The 22,405-nt window shown below is 40.5% G+C and overlaps 1 protein-coding gene across 8 annotated transcripts in view; it reads right to left on the bottom strand.

Moving 5' to 3' along the window:
• The window catches only part of LOC144688790 (zinc finger RNA-binding protein-like), a 65,499-nt gene that overhangs the window by 20,535 nt on the left and 22,559 nt on the right, over positions 1–22,405 (bottom strand). For 4 of the 8 annotated variants that reach the window (XM_078555724.1, XM_078555728.1, XM_078555729.1 and 1 more), the window contains 8 exons: positions 20,971–21,045; positions 19,639–19,762; positions 13,439–13,675; positions 12,371–12,618; positions 9,317–9,499; positions 6,384–6,615; positions 4,768–4,949; positions 1,789–1,908 (listed from right to left, as the gene is read on the bottom strand). In XM_078555724.1, coding sequence (XP_078411850.1) covers positions 1,789–1,908; positions 4,768–4,949; positions 6,384–6,615; positions 9,317–9,499; positions 12,371–12,618; positions 13,439–13,675; positions 19,639–19,762; positions 20,971–21,045 — 1,401 coding nt within the window. Of the gene's footprint in view, positions 1–1,788; positions 1,909–4,767; positions 4,950–6,383; positions 6,616–9,316; positions 9,500–12,370; positions 12,619–13,438; positions 13,676–19,638; positions 19,763–20,970; positions 21,049–22,405 lie in introns of all 8 variants that reach the window. The other 4 variants (XM_078555723.1, XM_078555727.1, XM_078555725.1 and 1 more) reach the window with 2 other exon arrangements.

Here is a 22,405-nt window from a genome sequence, read left to right as displayed (position 1 = left end):
AAGAATGGTCTGTTACAGCAGACCATCTTTTTAGAAAAGATACTGAACAATCAGGAAGGTCAGAGCGGTTCATGAGTCATCGTCTACCAAAACCTAGCAAATGTTTAGATTGAAGCAAAGGACTTAAAAATCTGAACAATAGACCTCAGGCACCGATGGATGAAGTAGATATGGGTTTTCCAGCATGCTCCATGGCCTTATAACTTGGATTAGTCTGATGAGAGAGAGAGAGAGAGAGAGAGAGAGAGAGAGAGAGAGAGAGAGAGAGAGAGAGAGAGAAAAAAAAAAATCGCTGGCACTTAATTAGAACTCTTTGTACTTAATCCTCAAGTACCATTAAGTATTTGCCCAAAAATTCTTTAATATACAGCCAACTCAGTAGTCATTAAACTTGCAGCTATAGGAGTATTATTGAATAGATTAGGTGTTTCAATCACAGCAGTGCCAGATTTGCTGTTTTTAATCCATGTGCCATTGCTGATATTAAAAATGATCAAGTGGCAGAGGAAACAGATTTGAGACCAATACTTGGATCCAGTTCCTTTACTCCTGAATCATTAAACCTGCTAAACCAGAATAATAGTCTGTGTTTGGGTTTCAACACAAAATAGCACCATGGCCTTTACACACAGCTGAGTAGCTACTGAAAGCTGCAGCAAGCTGCATCCAAAGGATCTGCAAAATTTGATGAGGGAGAATGTTTGTGGACAGCTTCTTTTTTTGCATGTTCCAGATCGATCCTGTGCTGGCACCTTATCACGCCCGTTCACAACAACGTGACGCTTTGCACATGCACATTGCAATGACCATGTTAACAAATTACTCATCTCACATCTGTTTGCAGGACATGTGAGCCAGTCATAGAGAGAACAGGGGAAGACAACCTGAACAACTTCAGAATACACAAGTATCTGCCCAAAATGGGATCAGAAACAAAAATTGTGAGCCACTTATATATCTATCAGAAAAACTACTACCAACTTAAACAAGTGATTGTTCTACCAGATTTTGCTGAGTCAAATAAAACATTACAGGCACCTAAATATTTGGAAATTTGATCCTCTGTGCTGGAAAACTGCTACAGACCAATAATATGGATCCATGAATTCACCAAAATGGAAAAATGAGTTATTTTAAAAACAAATAAACCCAGTCATGTCACTCAAGATATAAACAACTTGCAGTGTGAGAGATTGAGGGATACTCAGGAGCTATGGCAACAAAGCAAATAATGCCACTCTCAGAATGCTCTGAAGAAGGGTCATACGACTTGAAACGTTAACTCTGTTTCTCTCTCCACAGATGCTGCCAGACCTGCTGAGTTTTTCCAGCATTTTCTGTTTTTGTTTCAGATTTCCAGCATCTGCAATATTTTGCTTTTATCTTAGAGAATGCACCACCATAGTCTGTGCCCTCAAAGAGCAGTATCCCCACCCCACATGGGTTGCAAATCACTGAAGTTTCCTCCATATCAAAACAAGTCTCTCTGATTTATTAGATATCCATCAACTTGGCTTTACTTAACTAGCCTCTTCAAACAAACCAGCAGAACCAACACATTCCCAACCACTGTACTCAACCTACATACTTGTCAATGAAAATACAAGAGAGGTTTATTTGTAATTCAAACATCCTAATAAAGCGGTACATAAACTAAATTAGACCTATGTACAATTATGCTTAAATGGAACAGTGGAGCAATCACTAATACCCTATACAGGATGATCCCAACACAAGAAGAAACACACTGTCCTGAAGTTAAACATAAAACACTGAAGGCGACCTTACCTTGTACTGTAGCCTATGCCTACGACCTTTTAAATGCATGTCCTTTGCATTAGGATCATTGAAGCTACATTCACAAAGCTTACAGTGAAATCTGATCACTTTTCCTTCATCATTCCGGACCTAAATGAAATACAATAGAAACTGCATGAACAAGTGGGCAGATTAGCTTGGGTAGGGCAGGCAAAAACACAAACGTGTCCCACCAAAACCTGAGAAAGATGTCACAAAAATGCAACAGCAAAGTAACCAAGCCAAAATAGTTTCTGAACTCCCTACATGATTGGTTGCCACATTTTACCCACTCTGTCAGTCAATTTCCCAACTATTATAAATTCCCATATTCACATTTATTGAATGGAAACACCAATATACACCTAACACTAATTACACAATCAGGTCTCTGTATTCCTGAAATTCTCAATATGGTTTCTTAATATCTTTTAAAATTTACCCTTTCCTCCCGCTACTATAATTTCTAATATCCAGATTAAGATTTTAATCAAAATGTTTTATAAAATATCAAAAAATTATTTCAGAATATAATCAAATTTAAATACTGAGTTGTCTTTTAATGCCTTAATTGAAGTTTACATTCAAAGGCCACAGCCTCTGTCAAAAACCTAGGCTTGACGCTGATAGTTTTTTTTTTCTCGAGATACAATGCTCTAGTGGAGGCAACGGCATAGTGCTATCGTCGCTGGACTAGTAATCCAGAGACCCAGGGTAATGCTCTGGGGACCTGGGTTCAAATCCTGCCACGGCAGATGGTGGAATTTGAATTCAATAAAAATCTGGAATTAGAAGCCTAATGATGACCATGAAATCATTGTCAACTGCTGTTAAAAACTCATCTGGTTCACTAATGTCCTTTAGGGAAGGAAATCTGTCGTCCTTACCTTGTCTGGCCTACATGTGACTCCAGGTCCACAGCAATATGGTTGACTCTTAAATGTCCTCTGAACAAGGGCAATTAGGGATGGGCAATAAATGCTGGCCTAACCAACGTCGCCCACATCCAATGAATAACAAAAAAAATGCTGCAAATTGAATTGGGATTGTACAATCGGCACAATGAGGCACGATTATTGTTCAATTAGCTATAAAAAGGAATGCTTTCTTCTTCAGCTTCTAGAAGTCTGCTCAAAATATTTTTTAAAGGTGAGGGGACAAGTTTCACTGCGTCTTATTTTAAAAGGGAATGAAGTCTTCTGATTACACACCTGTTTCAGAAATTTTTCCATTAATTTAATTTGCAAAAATATTCAATTTTGAAGCCAAATAAGGACCCCACCTGCATTGTGATGGTAGAAAGCATTAACTATATTTGAGAACTCTAATAGACAGCACCTGTAAGGAACAGCGTTTCTTTGATAATCGTAATTTGATTTTTTTTTAAAGTTGAAAGCAAACAAATCCTCTGGGAGAAAGAGGTAGGGAGCCAAGGGAGAAGGGAAATGAGTTGAGGACAGGATGGTTTCTGGCCATACCATTGGGGGAAGCTAGTGGGGGGTGAATGGAGGGTTAAAAGGTGAGTGACAAAACAAGAAGAGGGGAAAGGGTAAAGGGAATGAGAGGATGGGAAGAACAGCAGCTAGTGAAGGTACATAGAAGGATAAGTGAAACACAATGGCACAATGGAGAACACAAGTAATGGAGAGAGTGGGGTAAAAAGGGAACAGCCAAGGGCCACATTTTCTCTGCAACTCCCATCACCAAATGAAGCCTGGTGCCACTGGCAGTTCCCTGTTCAGCCACACCATCTTCTACATGAAAAAGGAAAGACAAAGAATGAGATAAATAACAACAGCACAAAGAGGCAGGCAAGAGAGAAATTGCATTACCTATGTACAATACTACAGGTCAGCTAGTAATAGTGCTAATATCTGCATGCACTGTCAAAGGCATCAATAAATTTGTATGCCCAAATTTATAACAGCTTATGCACATTTGTCATACAATCACTACTGTGCTACTAATGTTGGGAGGGTTCAATTACAGTGCAAACTTACATACATAACCAATTTCCATTAGAAATGTATGCACAAGCATTTATAATGGAAATGAAAAAAAGGACAGAATGTATGATGTTAAAATGGGTACCAAATTGCACCTGCTTAATCTGGATCAAATATCCTCTAGCTTCTAAACCCAATTTACCTGAAAGCGATGTGATCTTAACTCTATCTTCTACAAGGTACGAGCTCTAAGTGAGAAACGGTTCCAGCAGTTTCCAACCCCACAGCCAGACGACTCTTCATTTGCAGGTTACTATTGACTATGGGTAATATTCAATTTGAGTGGGTCAACCTCCTCTCCGTTCCCCAAGCCCATTGATTCTGTACTCCTTCAAACCGTATAGTTAAGGTATAAAATTACTTAGGACTGCAACGAAGAGAAATTTCTTCATTCGGTGGGTTATGAATCTTTGGGATTGTCTATCTCAAAGGGATGTGGATGCTCCATCATTGAGTATATTTAAGGCTGAGATATCAAAATATTGGTCTCTCAGGGAATCAAGAAATATGGGGAGTGGGCGGGAAAGGAGTTGAGGCAGGTCGGCCATGACCATATTTTTTGGTGGAGCAAGTTCAAGGGGTTGTATAGTCCATTCCTAGTTCTTATGTTATGCACTGTACGATGTCGCAGTAGATAAGAGAGGATACCCCGCCCAAGTTTTCTCATTTTCCTGGGAATAGTTATCAACTCAGCGGAGCATGAATAAAACTTTGCATTAGTAACAAGGAGCATGTTTCAGAAAATGTTAGTTAAAAGAAAAGGAAATGTTGGGTAGGCAAGAGAGGAGGGAAAGGTTATTTATGTAAAAGTTCCCCCTAAACTCTCCTTCCCTTTACACATTATTGTAACAGTCATTAAAAGCTTTCAGCTCTTAAAAAAAACATTCTCCTTTAGGAATGCCATACTTTCCTTCCCTGGAGTGGAATAAATAAATTATTTTTACACATGTTTAGACATAGCTACCTCTTCTACATAATCGTGGCCTACAGGCTGGACATCGTTCTGAAGCTGCGCTGGGATAGTGGAAGCTGGCACTGGTGCTGCGATCTGCTCAGGCTTGAATTCCTGCATCTGGGGCTCTGGCTTAGCATTTGGGACTTTAACTTCTTCCATTTTGTTTCCCATCGTCTGTAATTTGTTTCCTCCTTTGAATGCAGAAGAGAAGCTTTTGAATTTCTTCAAACAGTAGCTAGGTTGCAGTGCGTATTTGCTATTATGCAAACTACATGCAATTACCGTACCAGTACACCTCGTCTGGCAATTACAGATGAATCACACACTGAAGCCTAGAACATTGCAATAGGCACAAAGCCTTCCTCAAGGATGTATTTGTATTACAAATGTAGTATTGGTATAAACAATGCAAATCCAGAGCTATGGTCCAACCTGGTTCCAGAGCAGAGTGAAAGTTCCTACTCTACTTGCACTCCAGACTCCAAGTTGGGCTGAGACTCCAGTGCAAAACCTGTTTGGACTGACATGACTGTAATCCAGGAGAATTCCTTGTTCCCCTACCACACGATACATATTACGAACAATTTGTTTAAATGTTGTAGTTCAAGTTGTAAAGGACAGTTGATTTGACAGTACTCTGTTATGACCATGGAGCTCAACATCAAGTCCAAATCAGTAGCTTCTTTCCCCAAAGGCCAATTAAACAGCTCGGACTAAAAAGTTCTTACCCAACAATAGCAAATGTCAGATTCAATCTGGATTGACCTGCAGCAAGACACACACAGTGCTTCAACTTCCACTTTCTCACACAAACCATGTACAGCAATAAGACTTTCAACTTTCTAGTTAAAAGATGCAGCCACTTATTTAATAACATGATTATATTGAGTCAATAACTCAAGATTGCATTCTTTTTCTCAAATAAGCAAGGTGCTTAGCTAATAAAATTTGAATTGGTTGCAAAATGTTAATATTTTATAACAGACTCCTATCCACAAAACATGTAAACGGTGTACTTACATACAGAATTTAGCATGAAAAATAATTAAAAACACGTTAGATGGATAGCTTTCCTCTGCCTCCCTCATGTGGTCAGACTCACTCTAGCGTATGGGCTCCTTCCAGTAAACTGCACAAGGTAGTCAAAATAGTGAGAGCTGACAGACTGGCAGCATCAGCAGAGCATCATCATTCTTTTATTATTCATTAATGGGATGTGGGCAATAAATGCTGGCCTCGCCAGCGATGCCCAAGGTGATGCTGCCTTCTTGAACCGACCGCTGCAGTCCATGCGGATTAGGTACACCCAAAGTGCCTGGGACATCCACATAAATGTAGTTTTCAACAGAGGTACACTAAAAGGTGATGAGGGCCAGCCACCAGGCTGAATGCTTCACTTTCTACAGTCTTAACTGCCTTGGAGATCAGCTCTACAACTGGAGATTGAACCAGAAAATTTCCTGCTTGCACAGCTCTGCGCCACAGTATAATTTTATAGACTGAGCTATGAAGAGAGCTATGTACAGAACACTGAACTATCGAGTAATGAACTGAATCTTCACAGGGGAAACAGTCCACAGAGGGCAGGAGAACAGAGATTTGGTAGTTTCAAATCTTTAACGTACCAACAAATGTTATTTTGGGTGTTACAGGTTTCTTCACTGTTATTGTAGGTGGCTTGCTTGTATTGTTAGTAAAGGCAGCAGCTGGCTTGGGAGGCATCTGGATGGCTGCTGGTACTGTGGCTGTGGTAGTGGCACTGCTCACCATCTTATTCACTGTAGCTGATGTTGAATTCACTACAACTGGCTCTGTAGAGGGAATTGGCTTCCCCAATTTGGTGTGTAATTTAACCACCTGCAGAAACGAACACAATAATTAAAATACATTTAACTCTTACAACAAACATAAACTGAAAGTATTGAAATCAGTTCTAAACAATCCTCAAGATGCCCCCAGCAATTTATATACAACAATTTACATGGTTGTGTAGGCAAACTCATTCATTCATGTGCTCTGCCTGAAGGCAAGCCCTTGGCTCATTGTCTGCTGATGCTTCATCCGGAGCTGTTTTCTTGGCAGTTTTTGTCAGTGGCAGTTTGAAGTCAGCAAATACAGAAGACAACAAATTCCACACAACAGTTAGTTGAGAAGAGCGTTAGCTAGACCTTTGTCTCTTTGAATGAGCCCGGAGGCCTTCCCAGTTGAAAAAGCAGATAGCACATCAGTTTCATACCTCATCCTGGGGTAGTTTGGACAATACTGTTACTGTCTTAGCACTGCAATGCAGTATCAGCCTAGATTATGTGCTCATGTCCTAGGTGGGGTTAGAACCTACAAACTTCCGACTCAAGAACTCAGATGCCAATTGAGTTAAGATGAAATTCATTGTTGCCATAAGTGATAACCATCTAAGTAATTTAGTTATTCACACTACCAGATGAGAGGATGGACCATGACAGTTGAGTAGAAACCTCATAAATCTCATGTTTCACTTTAGAAAAATCTGAGCTTAGTTGAACATTTGTTCAGGACTAGGTTTGAAAGCTGTCAGCCTTGTGTTTTAGATTTATGAACATGTTATTTATGTTGCTGTATACCAGATATAAAACCTTCCTGGCAACTAGGCTGTTTTCCCTCTTTACTTTATAAGAACATAAGAAAAAGCAGGACTTGAGCATGTGGCCCTGAGCCTGCTCTGCCATTCAGTAAGATCATGGCTGACCTTCTACATCAAATATACTTTGCCGCCCCATTCCCATATTACTTGTTATCTTTGGGGCTCAAAAATATCTGAGTCTTGAATATTGCCATCAAATAAGCACCTGCAGCACTTTGGGGTAGAGAATTCCGAAGATTCAGGACACTCAAGTGGAGAAATTTCTCATCTCAATACTAAATATTGACCCCTTACACAGAGACTATGACATATGCTCTAGACACTATCTGACATTATCTTCCAGTAGCAATGCAGCAAGCACCTTGAAACCTAGCAAGTTTCTATGAATCTTAAATTTATAAAGGCTCTGTCACAATAATATTTTTTGAAAATCAGATTTAAAACAAACTTTCATTAAAACACAGCAGTGCTTCCATAGGGCGCACTCAGCTTACCTCCCTGGTGCTCAACAGGTCAGCTACATAATACGTCTTTGTGGATATGTTCATGAAATGCCTAGTTACAAGATGTTGATAAATCTGGGACAATTCCAATCAACTCTCCATTCCTGTTCTGGCCCCTTAGCTACCATGGTGGGGTGAAGTAAAGAGTTGTCTATGATTGTCCCCATGTTCTGAAATTATTTCCCTAAATCTCTCCATTTCCCTCTCCTATTTTAAGACCCTCTTTAAAGCATAACTGTTTAGCCAAGCTTTAACCACTCCTCCCAGAATTGCCTTTGGCTTCACATTAATTTTGTAATACTTCTGTAAAACATGGTGATGGGCTTTTCTTTTCTACATTAAAAAGGTACTATGCAAGCTGTTTTTAATCACATGCACAATATATCCTGCCACTCTCTTCCATTCAAGGCTCATTCAAGGAGGCACCAAACGCATCGAGAGACTTTGTTGGGAACGTGCAGAGGCGAAGTCGAGGCATCAGAGAGAGAGCACAAACCTCCAAACAATCTACCCAACCCTTCAAGAACCACCTGCCCCACATGTGGCAGAGTCTGCCAGATCAGCCATTTCAGAACCCATTGAACTGGAGTGGAAGGAAATCATCCTAAATCCCGAGGGACTGTCTAAGCGAGAAATGCCCAAGTAGTATATCTGAAATTGAGAATTCATTGTGTGGTCAATTGCAGAGGCAGAGATACATCCCTATAACAGACCCTCAAGACTACTCAGCACCACAGCCTTGAACAAGGCATTAAGGAACATGGGCCTAAAACTATCTCAGCAGCTGACTTCCTGATTAAGCACTTCTCTTTTCACCCCTTTTGGAGATTGGCTATTTGTGATGGTCCTTGTCAGCTGCATCCCAACACCAAGCCCACTTATTATTATAGTCGCAACAACACAGGAGGCTGCCATTTGGCCCACCGAGTTCATGCTGACTATATTGCTCCACAGAAAGTTGGCCCCATTGGTTAGGAAGCCAACTCATACCAACATCTCATTGAAAGGCAGGTTCATTATCCATCACTTATTATATAAAAAATATACTTTTTCCTTTGTCATATTGCTGTTATAGAGTGACTGAACTGGTGGGGGTAGGGTCTCACACCTAGGAAACAAACTGCAAACATCAGCTCTTATTGCCTCCATGGCAGCTGTAGGCCTTACCCTGGATTACTGCTTTAAGCAGACCTTTGCCCGGTAACTCAATGATTGCTAATAACTTATTTCGTTATTACTCAAGAGGGAAAAGGAAAACTGCTGGAATTACACAGAAGGCTCACCAGCACCGAAAAGGAAAAAAAAAGTTTCAACAGTTTGGGCTAACAGCTTTGTCAAAACTATTGTCCAGAATTGTTAACCCATCCTTTTAGTTGTTGACAGACATGCCAGATACTTTCAGCATTTTCGGTACTTATAGCATCTTCACAAGTACCTTTTGGTGCTTGGCACCTCGGATATGTGCAGCATATGCATCTGCACCTGTACAGGACACATCGCACAGCTCACATCGCAGTTGACCCTGGGCTCCACGTGGTCCACTGGTAGTCTGACTTCCACCTTTTAAAGCCGCTTCTTTCTTCTTGTGCTTCTGGCCTTCCAAATGTTCCCTGTAAGTCTTTGGGGAAGATGGGGGAGAGTGGTGGTAGGTGGGGGGTAAGCATTAGAATATAATAGTTAGGAGTGATGAGACTGGGTACACCGATTTATTCCTTTGTGCAATGACACACCAATGTGCCATTCTCCCTGTGAACAAGTTCAATATATAACTATTTCATTCTTCCTAATGGAAGCAGCATTGTACCAATTGACCCATTGACAATCTTTTAAATTCAAAACCCTTAGGAAGTTAGTGTTCAAATATATGCAAATTGTTTTTTACATCTTGGTACAGCCTTACTCTGCTCAAATGCTTAATGCTCGGTATTATAGCATGATAGGTATCAATACCAGACAGGCTATCAGCTGTTAAATGTATAAACATTACCCATTTCAAAGAATGAAAGATTCAGAAAGTGCTCAGCAGGTACAACTTTTCCCCTCACCAAAGCCATACTGTGGCTATAGTGCAATCTATAGAGTGCACTGCATCAATCAGCAAAGGCTTCTTCATAGCATCTACCCAAACCCATGACCTCGAACCCCTAGAAAGCCAAAGAAACAGATACATGGGAATACCATTACCTCCAAGTTTCCCTCCCAACTCACACAACACCCTGATTTTCACAGAGATAAAAACAGAAAGCTAAAAGCTACTGCGGATGCTGGAAATCCAAAACAAAAACAGAATTACCTGGAAAAACTCAGCAGGTCTGGCAGCATTGGTGGAGAAGAAATCAGTTAACGTTTCGAGTCCTCATGACCCTTCGGCAGAACTGAGTATAGTTAGGAGAAAGGTGAAATATAAGCTGGTCTAAGGTGGGGGGGGGGGTGGGGGAGAGAAAGAGAGAGAAGTTGAGGGTGGGGTGATTGTGGGGATAAGCAAGCAGTGATAGGAGCAGATAATCAAAAGATGTCACAGACAAAAGGATCAAAGAGGTGTTGAAGGTGGTGATATTATCTAAGAAAAGTGCTAATTAAGAATGGAAGGCAGGATACTCAAGGTACAACTCTAGTGGGGTGGGGTGGAAAGACTAACAAAGCTTTAGTTTTAGATTTAAAAATAATGGAAATAGGTGGGAAAAGAAGAATCTATATAAATTATTGAAAAAAAAGGGAGGGGGGAGAAACGGGGTGGGGATGGGGGGAGGGGGAGTTTAAGATCTAAAGTTGTTGAATTCAATATTCAGCCCGGAAGGCTGTAAAGTGCCTAGTCGGAAGATGAGGTGCTGTTCCTCCAGTTTGCGTTGGGCTTCACTGGAACAATGCAGCAAGCCAAGGACAGACATGTGGGCAAGAGAACAGGGTGGAGTGTTAAAATGGCAAGCGACAGGGAGGTTTGGGTCTTTCTTGCGGACAGACCGCAGGTGTTCTGCAAAGCGGTCGCCCAGTTTGCGTTTGGTATCTCCAATGTAGAGGAGACCGCATTGGGAGCAACGAATGCAGTAGACTAAGTTAGGGGAAATGCAAGTGAAATGCTGCTTCACTTGAAAGGAGTGTTTGGGCCCTTGGACGGTGAGGAGAGAGGAAGTGAAGGGGCAGGTGTCGACACCCTGGTCCACTCCTCCATCACCCCCTACTCCTCAACCCCCACATATGGCACCTCCCCATGCCCACGCAGAAGATGCAACACGCGCCAAACGCAAACTGGGCGACCGCTTTGCAGAACACCTGCGGTCTGTCCGCAAGAAAGACCCAAACCTCCCTGTCTAAAACTAAAACTTTGTTAGTCTTTCCACCCCACCCCACTAGAGCTGTACCTTTAGTATCCTGCCTTCCATTCTTAATTAGCACTTTTCTTAGATAATATCACCACCTTCAACACCTCTTTGATCCTTTTGTCTGTGACATCTTTTGATTATCTGCTCCTATCACTGCTTGCTTATCCCCACAATCACCACACCCTTGACTTCTCTCTCCCCCCGCCCCCCCCCACCTTAGACCAGCTTATATTTCACCTTTCTCCTAACTATACTCAGTTCTGCCGAAGGGTCATGAGGACTCGAAACGTTAACTGATTTCTTCTCCACCGATGCTGCCAAACCTGCTGAGTTTTTCCAGGTAATTCTGTTTTTGTCCCTGATTTTCACATATTGCCAGATCGAACTTCCTAACCAACAACATTGTGGAAGTACTTTCTCCATAATAAGAGTAGCGGTTCCAGAGAAACACCCACTACCCGTTTCTCAAGGCAACTTGAATTAGGCAATAAATGCCCACTTTGCCAGCAACACCTAAATTCTTGTAACGATTAAGAAAATCTGGTGTGGTACTGAGCTGTATGGACCACAATGGTGAAAAGCTCCATTACAGGCATGCTCTGACCAAGACACAACAGGTGCCCTATCATGGTGTTGGAGTCCCTTGACAACTTTGTGGGGTCAAGGAAGAGAGGACCCAGGACGATGAAAGTAAGCCTAGGTGTTCTTTCCTTCATCAGAATTTAGCTGTGTGGCCTTTAGAAAGAGTAATTGATTTCTGTGCACAAATAGGTTGCATCTAAGATGAGATAATTACAATCATATGCCAACATGTGTTGTTAGTTTCACAAGAGGAAACTCAGGTGTGGTGAAAGAGGAAGAAGAGATTTTCCTTTTGTATACCAGCAGACCCTGATACAGTGTCGCTCAATGGATCTCCTAAACTTTTAAGTGTGATACGTACAGGTAGGGTGTGTCATGTGCAAAACTTCTTATATGAGCAGACAAGGTGGTATAACAACATTCAGCAAGAACCAGCATTGTTTTAAAAGCAGTGTACAAATCTTTGAGGAGAAAGTCAGGCCAATATTCCTTAGAAAATCTAAACCGCCTAACTCAGTTTAAAGGGAATCATTCTTCCTTGGCATAAAAATACTATCTGCGCAACTGTAACATACTAAAGCAGTTACCTGTGGACCAGCACAGCTAATTTTACAGACATCACAATAGTGTAGCTGTGGTTGTTTAGGTGGTGGCTTCGGTTTTTGCTGTTTGTTCTGGAAGGCAGGCTTTTTGATGAAAGTGCTTCCTGTATTGGCACTGGTTCCTGTTCCAGTCCCAGTGCTCGTCCAAGTGGTGGCTGAGGGCTTCTGTGGTTGCTGATAGTATGAAGTAGCAGCAGAGTATACAGCAGCTTCGTATCCAGTGTAACTTGACCCTAATAAAACACAGAACAACAATTACCACCAGCTTCAAAATGTGAATATTGGACACCATGCTTTAATTATCACTCTTCATCCTTATTAAATAACCAAACAACATTTTTTAATATTGCAAAATTGCCACTGTCAATTTTAATTTTGATTTCTTTACAAAAGAACAGCCAAGATATTCTACTTTACAGGCTGGACATGGAATGGGAGCTGGCAAATTGAAAGCTTTAGCAGGCACTGACTGAAACCAACAACAAAATCTGGCGTGTGGCACTATGCTACTTCATATTAATTAATCTTGAGAGAGAGAAAAAGATGATGCAACACCAGCAGACGGCTGTGAAAAGCCCTGGCTCCTTTAAGAGGCATTTGGATGCTCTTCTGAGAAAGTAGCACAATATACAATGTAACCTCAACTTAGGAAGCAAAGCATACAAAATTCCAAAAGAAAAGGGCTGGGGGCACTTTGTAGGTTTAGACAGCAGTTAACATTTAAACCCTTACTCGGGTTTAGGAAATGTGATAATATAATAGATGCGAAGGGAATAAAGAAATAGTGTTGGGTGGGGGTGGGGGGGGAGAACTGAGAAATAGGTGATGACACAGAAGGTGTTATATTAACAGAAAACAAAAGGAGGCAGAAGGAGAAGTCAAATAAATTACACACTGTCCTGCATATGTATGCAAAGAGCTAAAGGGGATAAAGTGGAAGAGAAAAACATGGCCATATAAAAATGGCATACTGAACTTGGTCAAAAATTCTCAGCTTCTCAGACAATTTAATTACAATACTAAAACAAGTCAAAAAAAAGCGGGATTGCTTACCTGAATAACTGACTGGTGTTGTATTGTATGACGGTGTCTGTGTGTAAGATACTGCAGCTGTGGCCACCGCTGCAGTAGGTTGCGCTGTTGGTTGCACTGTTGTTACCACTGGATACACTGTAAAGCTGGTTGTAACCGGGATTGGGGTGGGTGCGGGCTTTATCGCAGTAACTTGTCTTGACTGTTGTGTTTGTGTGTATGGTGTTCCAGACTGGCTGAAACTGGTTTTAGGAGCTACTAAAAAACAAAAAAAGGGCAAAGTTTTATCTGACTTGCTACACCTAGACATGATGGAGGAGTTCCAATCCCAGCTTCGACGTTAATGTATCTGAACAAGCTTGCTTAAATTAAAATGATTTCTTGCACATAACCAGATATGCTTATATATATACAAAGGCAAAATACTGCAAAAGCCAGAAATTTGAAATAAAAACAAAAATTGTTGGAAACACACAGGTCAGACAGCATCTGTGGAGAGAATCTGAATTAACGTTTCAGGTCAACAATCTTTCATCAAAATTGATGAAAGATCATTGACCTGAAACGTTAACCGTTTCTCTCCACAGATGCAGCCTGACTGACTGAATATTTCTAGTATTTTCTGTGCTTTCATATATATTATATAAATAACCTTCCGAGTTTTCTATCACTAAAATGTAAACCAGAATATGTAAAGCTGTTCACACCTTCGTGCAAGGACACCAATTTCATAGGAATTGCTTACTTTCACTCGTACCTGTGTTTCCCACATTCTAAGAGGGAATTCTATTGCACATTTCCCATGTCATTACTCGGTGTAGTCTGGGGTCTTGAGAACAGTATGATGTATAATTGTTTGGCTGGCCTATCCCTAACGGGGCAGAAATCTAAATAGGTAACACCACGTACATAGTTTCTTGGAAACAAGGGAACAGGAGTAGACCATTGAACTCCTGTAATCTGTTCCACTACTCAATTAATATCTAGCAATCTAACTTAACTGCTTTTGATCCATATCCCTAGACATCCTTACTGAATAAAAATGCAGCAATCTGACTCAAAAATCCCAATTGTCACAGTATCCACAGCTTTTTGAGGGAAAGGAGTTCTAGATCTCCAAGACTGTGAGAGAAAAAATATTTCGCATTTCACTCCTAAATGGCCTCTCTCTCATTTTATTATGTCCGTGTTCCAGATTCGGCTACCAGTAAAATATCTAACCTATAAAATCCCTTCATCATTTTGAATGACCCGATTAGATCAGGCTCCTCAACCTTCTAAACTCAAAGGAATACTAACCAAATTTATGCAACCTGCCTCTTAATTCAATCCTTTAAGCCCAGCTAACTTTTGGGTGAACCTACACTGTAACCCCACCAAAGACACCTGCACAGCACAGAGGGAACAAGGCTTTTGTTGGTCTGTGCACGTGGGTACCCAAATCCCTTTGCTCCTGCACAGGTCCTCATTTCTCACTATTAAGAAAATGTTCCAATTTGTACATCCGATCCGAAACAGATGACCTCACACTTAACTATAAAGGAGTTCAGGATGCAGGTCAGGTTGGCTTTTTAATAAAGACCATAAGACATAGGAGCAGAAGTACGCTATTCGGCCCATCGAGTCTGCTCCACCATTCAATGAGATCATGGCTGATCTGATAATCCTCAACTCCACTTTCCTGCCTTTTCCCCGTAACCCTTGTTTCCCTTACTGATTAAAAATCTGTCTATCTCAGCCTTGAATATACTTAACGACCCAGGCTCTACAGCCCTCTGCAGTAAAGAATTCCACAAATTGACTACCCTCAGAGGAGAAATTCATCCTCATCTCTGTTTTAACTGGGTGACCCCTTACTCTGAGATTATGCCCTCTGGTCCTAGACTCTCCCACAAGGGGAAACAACTTCTCAGCATTTACCCTGTCAAGCCCCCTAAGAATCTTATATGTTTCAATAAGGTCACCTCTCATTCTTCTAAACTCCAATGAGTACAGGCCCAACCTACTCAGCCTCTCCTCATAAGAAAATCCCTCCATACTCAGGATCAACCGAGTGAATCTTCTCTGGACTGCCTCCAATGCCAGTATATCTTCTCTTAGATAAAGGGACCAAAATTGTTCACAGTATTCTAGGTGTGGTCTAACGAGTGCCTTGTATAGTTTTAGCAAGACTTCCCTATTTTTATACTCCATTCCCTTTCAAATAAAGGCCAACATTCCATTTGCCTTCCCTTTTACCTGTTGAGCTTGTATGTTAGCTTTTTGGGATTCATGCACAAGATTCTCAAATCCCCCTGTGCTGCATCCTTCTGCATTCTCTCTCTATTTAAATAATATTCAGCTCCTCTATTCTTCCTTAAGTGCATAACCTCACATTTTCCCACATTATATTCCATCTGCCAAGTTTTTGCCCACTCACTTAACCTGTCTATATCCCTCTGTAGACTCCCTTGTGTCATCCTCACCACTTGCCTTCCCATCTATTTTTGTGTCATCCGCAAACTTGGCGATAATACATTCACTTCCCTCATCTAAATCATTAATACATATTGTAAATAATTGAGGCCCCACATTGATCCCTGTGACACTCCACTAGTTACAGGTTGCCATCCCAAAAATACTCCCCTTATCCAAGCTCCCTGTCTTCTATGAATTAGCCAATCCTCTATCCATTCTAATATATTATCCCCAACACCATGGGCTCTTATCTTAAGTAGCCTTATGTGTGGTACCTTATCGAACGTCTTTTGGAAATCCAAATATATTACATCTACTGGTTCCCCTTTATCTATCCTGCTTGTTACCTCCTCAAAGAACTCTAACTTTGTTGGGCACGATTTCCCCTTCATGAAGCCATGCTGGCTCTGCTTGATTATATAATGTATTTCTAAGTGCTCTGCTATTACATCCTTTATAATAGGCTCCATCATTTTCCCAATTACAGATGTTAAAGTAACTGGCCTGTAGTTACCTGTTTTCTTGTCTCCCTCCCTTTTGAATAAGGGTGTTATATTGGCTGTTCTCCAATCCTCTTGAACTTTTTCAGAATCTAAGGATTCTTGGAAGATTACTACCAGTGCATCTACCACCTCTATAGCTACTTCCGTTAATAACCTAGGATGCAACCCATCCAGTCCAGGGGACTTATCAGCCTTTAGCCCCATTAGTTTCCCTAGTACATTTTCTCTAGTGATAGTTATTGTATTTATTTCCTCCCCCCTTTCGCCCCTTGATTATTTAGTATTTTTGGAATGCTATTAGTACCTTCTACCATGAAGGCTGAAACAAAGTATTTATTCAACTCCTCTGCCATTTGCTGGTTCCCCATTATTTTCCCAGCCTCATTCTCTCAGGGGCCTATGTTCACTTTGGCCCCTCTCTTCCTTTTTATATATTTAAAGTTCTTACTTTCAGTTTTATATTTCTTGCTGTTTACCCTCAAAGTTTATTTTCTCCCTCTTTATTTATTTTTGGTCATCTTTTGTTGGTTTTTAAAACTTTCCCAATCCTCTGGCTTACCACATTTTATGTTTTTTCTCTCAATTTGATACTGTCCTTAGCTTCCTTGATTAACCATGGTTGGTTTATCCCCTTCCTTGACTCCTTCTTCCTCACCAGGATATATCTTTGTTGACAAGTCATGAACTATTTTCTTAAACGCCTGCCGTTGTTCATCAACCGTCTTTTCTGCTAAACTGCTTTCCCGGTCCACTCCAGCCAACTCTGCTGTCATTCCATTGTAATTACCCTTATTTAAGTTTAGCACAGTTGTTTACGACCCAAGTTTCTCACTCTCAAACTGAATGCTAAATTCTACCATGTTCTGGTCACTGTTCCCTAGGGGATCTTTAACTCTACGATCATTTATTAAACCTGCCTCATCACACATTACCAGATCCAAAATAGTCTGATCCTTGGTTGGATTCACAACACATTGTTCTAAGAATCTGTCCCGAATACACTATGAATTCTTGCTCGTGTCTACCTCTGCCAATTTGATTTTCCCAATCTACATGAAGATTAAGGTCACCTATGATTAATGTAATGCCTTTTTTACATGCCCTCATTATCTCCTGATTTATTCTCTGTCCTACTGCAGAGTTGTCAGACTACTCCCACCAGTATCTTCTTCCTCTTGTTATTTCTTACCTCCACTCCTATGGATTCTACATTTCTGATCCAAGATCCTTTCTTGCTATCCTACTTATTCCATTTCATACCAACAAAGCTACCCCACCACCCTTTCCTCCCTGCCTGTCCTTTCGAAAAGTCACATACCCCTGAATACTTAGTTCCCAGCTTTGATCTCTTTAGAGCCATTACAGAGAAGTGGTTACAAGATCATCTCCATTAACCTCTAGCTGTGCTGTTAATTCATTTATTTTGTTCCGAATACTACATGCCTTTAAGTAAAGGGCCATTAATTTTGCCTTTTTACTAGTTTCCCCCTGCCCCTTTGACCCTATTTGCTGCTGTTTTTTTTTTAAGTTTCTACACTCTGTCCCTTCCTGTCACACTCTGGGTATCATTACCTAAATAGTTGCCCTGCAAGGTTGCCATATCCTTTTGCTTTGTAAGCCTACGTATACCCTCTCCAGAACCCCCCCCACCCCTTATTTAGTTTAAAGCTCTCTCTGCAGCCCTAGTTATTTGGTTCGCCAGGACACTGGTCCCAGCACAGTTCAAGTGAAGCCTGTCCCACCGGAACAGCTCCCTGCTACCCCAGTTCTGGTGCCAGTACCCTATGAACTGAAACCCATTCCTCCCACACCAATCTGAGCCATACATTTAACTTCTTGACTTTATTTACCCTGTGCCAGTTTGCCCATGTCTCAGGTAGCAATCCCGAGATTATTACCTTGGAGGTTCTGCTTTTTAATTTAGCCCCTGACTGTTCAAATTCTTTCAGCAGACCTTCCTCACTAGTCCTATCAATGTCGTTGGTACCAACATGGATGACGACAACCGGGTCCCTCCCCTCCCACTCCAAGTTCCTCCCCAGCCCCGAGGAGATGTCCTTAACCCTGGCACTGGGCAGGCAACACAGCCTTCGGGACTCACGCTCACAGCTGCAAAGAACCGTATCTATCCCCCTAATTATACTGTCCCCTACCACTACTAAGCTCCTATTTCCTCCTCCCACTTGAATAGCTCCCTGTACCAAGGTGCCGAGTTCAGTTCGCTCATCCTCCCTGCAGTCCCCACTCTCATCCACACAGCTTGCAAGAACCTTGTAACTGTTGGACAGCTGCAGGGGCCGAGGCTCCTCGAATGTTTTGTACCTTCAACAAATTTCAACTCTGAAGCACTACATAAACCTTCCATAATGTTGCTCATTTAAGTCATAAGAGATGCTGCTTCAAAGGATAGGGATATTATCCTATCTACTAAATATATATGCGCCCCCCCCTTAAAGGCTACAAAATCTAACCACTATTATTTGCTATTACTTTTATTCTGAGTGTGTCATGTGCTTCTATAACGTTTATCATTTCTTCATAATATTTAAAAATGAGTTTTTTGATCGCGATATTTGAATTGTGTTGGACAGGAAATCCAACAGCTGCAATTATCATTGCAACTCCAGACCTTTAAAAAAACGTCAACTGTAAATTCAGAGATTACAGCATATTATAAAGTAGAAAATTTAGTAAGTATAGTTTTGCACATATTAATTTGTTTACCTGCCATGCACACTGGCACGATCATTAGCAGGTTAAACATTTGCGTGGACTTCTCACAACACACAAAATTCAGAAATATTAAGACCCAACAAAATCATTGATTTATTTTGGCTTCTCTCCCTAAAGACAAAGTTGTTGGGGTAAGGCTCCACAGTACCCGGTATCTTCTTTAAGAGGTCATTCTTCATGCTGCACCAAGAAAGTGATCGTTGCAGGCCCTGATTGTGCCCAATCCCAATCTTGTGCTCATCCTAAGGTTACATTGAACAGTTTTCATCAGGAATCATTGTAGAGTGATCAGAAGCAGGAATCTTGGTTTCCTTTCTAGTCTGGGAGCAATAAAATCATTTTAGACCCTGTATCACCATCCTGCTGAGATCAACTAACTCAGCACAGGCCAGGACTGAACATGGGATCTTTCCAAGCTGCATGGCTCAGCTACTCCCTGATTTAGCTAGCTAAGCCAACAGGGAGCCAAATTCTGTCCTATTAATCAACCTTCAGTATAAACATAAACTCAGAAAACACTTCACTCACTTGTCTGGTAGTAGGAATCTGTGGCTGTGTGCTGAGGTTGAGCAGCAGCTGAGACAGGTTGCTGATAGTACTGTTTATCATAACTCGGTGCTGTTGCTGTGGAACGTGCATAACTGTAACTGTCCTACATTACAGACAAGGAAAATACATGAATGACTGCAACACAAAACTGCTCGAATATTACACATAAAACTACCCGCCACCAAAAAGTAGTATCCCACTAGTCATCAGGAACTGTTGCCTTCTTGAGAATACCATTAACACTCGGCACTAATCTCAATACGTCCGGTATGCTCGATAAGTGTCCGACACATGCATATGTATGCAATCAGTTACCCACTGATTGCAGGGCTATGCGATGGCTCTCTCAGTAGGATTGACAACAACTTATAGCACAACTCTAACCTGTGGAGCTGTGGTATAATCAGGGGATGGGGAGGGGGAATTCCATATCCCCTTAATTCTTTTGACTTAAAGTAAAACAACAGTGTGAACAGGCCACATATCTGATTTTTGCAGTTTAGGATTTTTATCCCACTTATGAACCAAACCAACATGACACAGTATCATTGCTGAAGTGTAATGGCATGTTTGAAAATCTTGTAACTTCTACTTAACTGTAGTGGGGAACCACCTAGTAAAATTAAAGATCTTGCCTTTCCAAACTTGACCAATAGAGAGGATTTTGAGCTTAATAATAGGATGAAATAATGATGGTTGCAGATCTGTTATTGATGGCAGCTGCGACAAGCAATGCAAGATCCTGAATTAAGGGCATCACACAACAAGGGTTTTGGGTTGTGTGAGATGTTTCTTATAGCGTATTGATTCCATTACACGGAATATGCAAGTGAAAACACTGATTAGCTGGTGAAATAGGTTCATGTGAAATATAAAAATACTAGACATGTCTATGGCCACAAAAATAGCACCTGAAAGTTATTTTTAAAAAAATCAGACAAGTACAAGATGCACACTTGCCAGGCATAACTTTTATACCACTCATGACCTGGACCAGCACAGGCAACTCTCAGCTTTATTGCTGATTACTTAGATGGTCAGGGTCACCACTGGTATTATAAAACCACAGACTGCAGAGGCCAGCTGTGTACCTTTATCCACTTTATAAACATATACTCCTTTATTAAAAAAGTAAAAATACTTTTGCAAATGAATAATTCTTGTAATTCTTAAACGTTATTTGCTACAATCTTTATACTAATGCTTTTAAATTTTTACAACTATTAAAAGGAGATACGCGATGTTCTGAGCTGACAGTTTAGCGGCTATCTACCTTACATACAAAGTTAATTAAGCTTTCTCCACAAGCACCTTAGATGAACCATAGATCAAGTCTGTCATCCAACCCCACTCTGTCTTGTCCGAATTTCCTCCTTGTGCGTAGTACTGCTGCAGAAAGAAACTTTGTGATTCATTATGGCAAGATCAATGCCAATATATATATATAAATATATAAAGATATCAACACACACATGTAGGTTAGTAAAACTCGATGTGGAAAGGAGTTTTTTTTTTAAAAGTTGGTGCTATAAAAGAAGTTCTACTGTGGCTCCACTTATATAAAAGCTTTGTATCCAAAGAATCGAACACTGGCAAATTAAGATAGTGTAATTAGACAAAATGAATACTTGCTCAGGCTAATTTATCTGTGATTGTAGTTTACACAGCAACAATCTAACATCTGATTTAATATGGTGCAGTGGGTTTGAGCAGATTACAAATCAACAACGTGCACTTTTTTTTTGAACAAAACCCATTTAAATATTAATTTAGCTAGAGCTTCCAAACTTCATACATCAAGGTTTAAAGGCTTTTCTGTACATAAAAGTTTACACACCCCAACCGGAGTTTGATAACCCATGTAATATGCAGATATGAAAGACAATATATTGACAGATGACATAACATAACATAACTCAAACTAAAGACATCTAACTTATCAAAACATGTTACCTTAAACCATACCTCATGGCCCTGCAGTACTATTGTGATATTCAAATTAAATAGATTAAATTAAAAACATGAAAAATAAGTTTTATTTCCTTTATACACTTCCTTTATACAACAAACATCCTGTCACAGTTCAGTTTACCAATTAGATGGGTGATCACTGAATTAAAATGATTGTAATATAATTTTTCAAGCTGGGATATTGAATCAGACTGTGTGTATGCATACTATCAGGGGCAATAGCATTTAGGAACCCTTCCCTTCCAAGTTGGCTGCTCTGATGTACATATGGAATATTTCAATCCATACTAAAACATCTCATTAAGATTAGATTTACTTCAAATAACATTTCTAATTTTTCAGTTCATCATGGTGAGATATACTAGTGCTAGCAATGGAACTCTTCAGAGGTTAGGGAACCAGTGGCAACATCAAGAATTTCCCAAAATGTCCCAACCCAACCTTAGAACCGTATAATGCATTATTGTGACAGGTTTCCTTTTTCCTGTAATAACCTTGTGGCAGTGAGAATGTCAACTGCTGTTATGAAGCAATCTGATACTGCATTAAAATATTGCACTTAGGACTCTGAACTCCCAAGAAACCAGAATGTTGAACAATTTTAGAAACAGTTTATAGATAGATGATAGATTCAACTGTGATCCAAATAAACTAGATGCATAGGACAAAAATGTGATTTTGTGAAGTTCGCCATCAATACTGGAAAGTACAGTCTCGAAGGACAGAGACTTTAATAATAGTTTGCTTATAAAAATTAATGCCACAACTAAAAACC

The sequence above is a fragment of the Cetorhinus maximus genome, chromosome 13, assembly GCF_964194155.1.
Source record: "Cetorhinus maximus chromosome 13, sCetMax3.hap1.1, whole genome shotgun sequence".
Taxonomy (NCBI): Eukaryota; Metazoa; Chordata; class Chondrichthyes; order Lamniformes; family Cetorhinidae; genus Cetorhinus; species Cetorhinus maximus.
The sequence above is the reverse complement of the archived record's forward strand: the minus strand, read 5'-3'. Positions and strand labels throughout refer to the sequence as shown.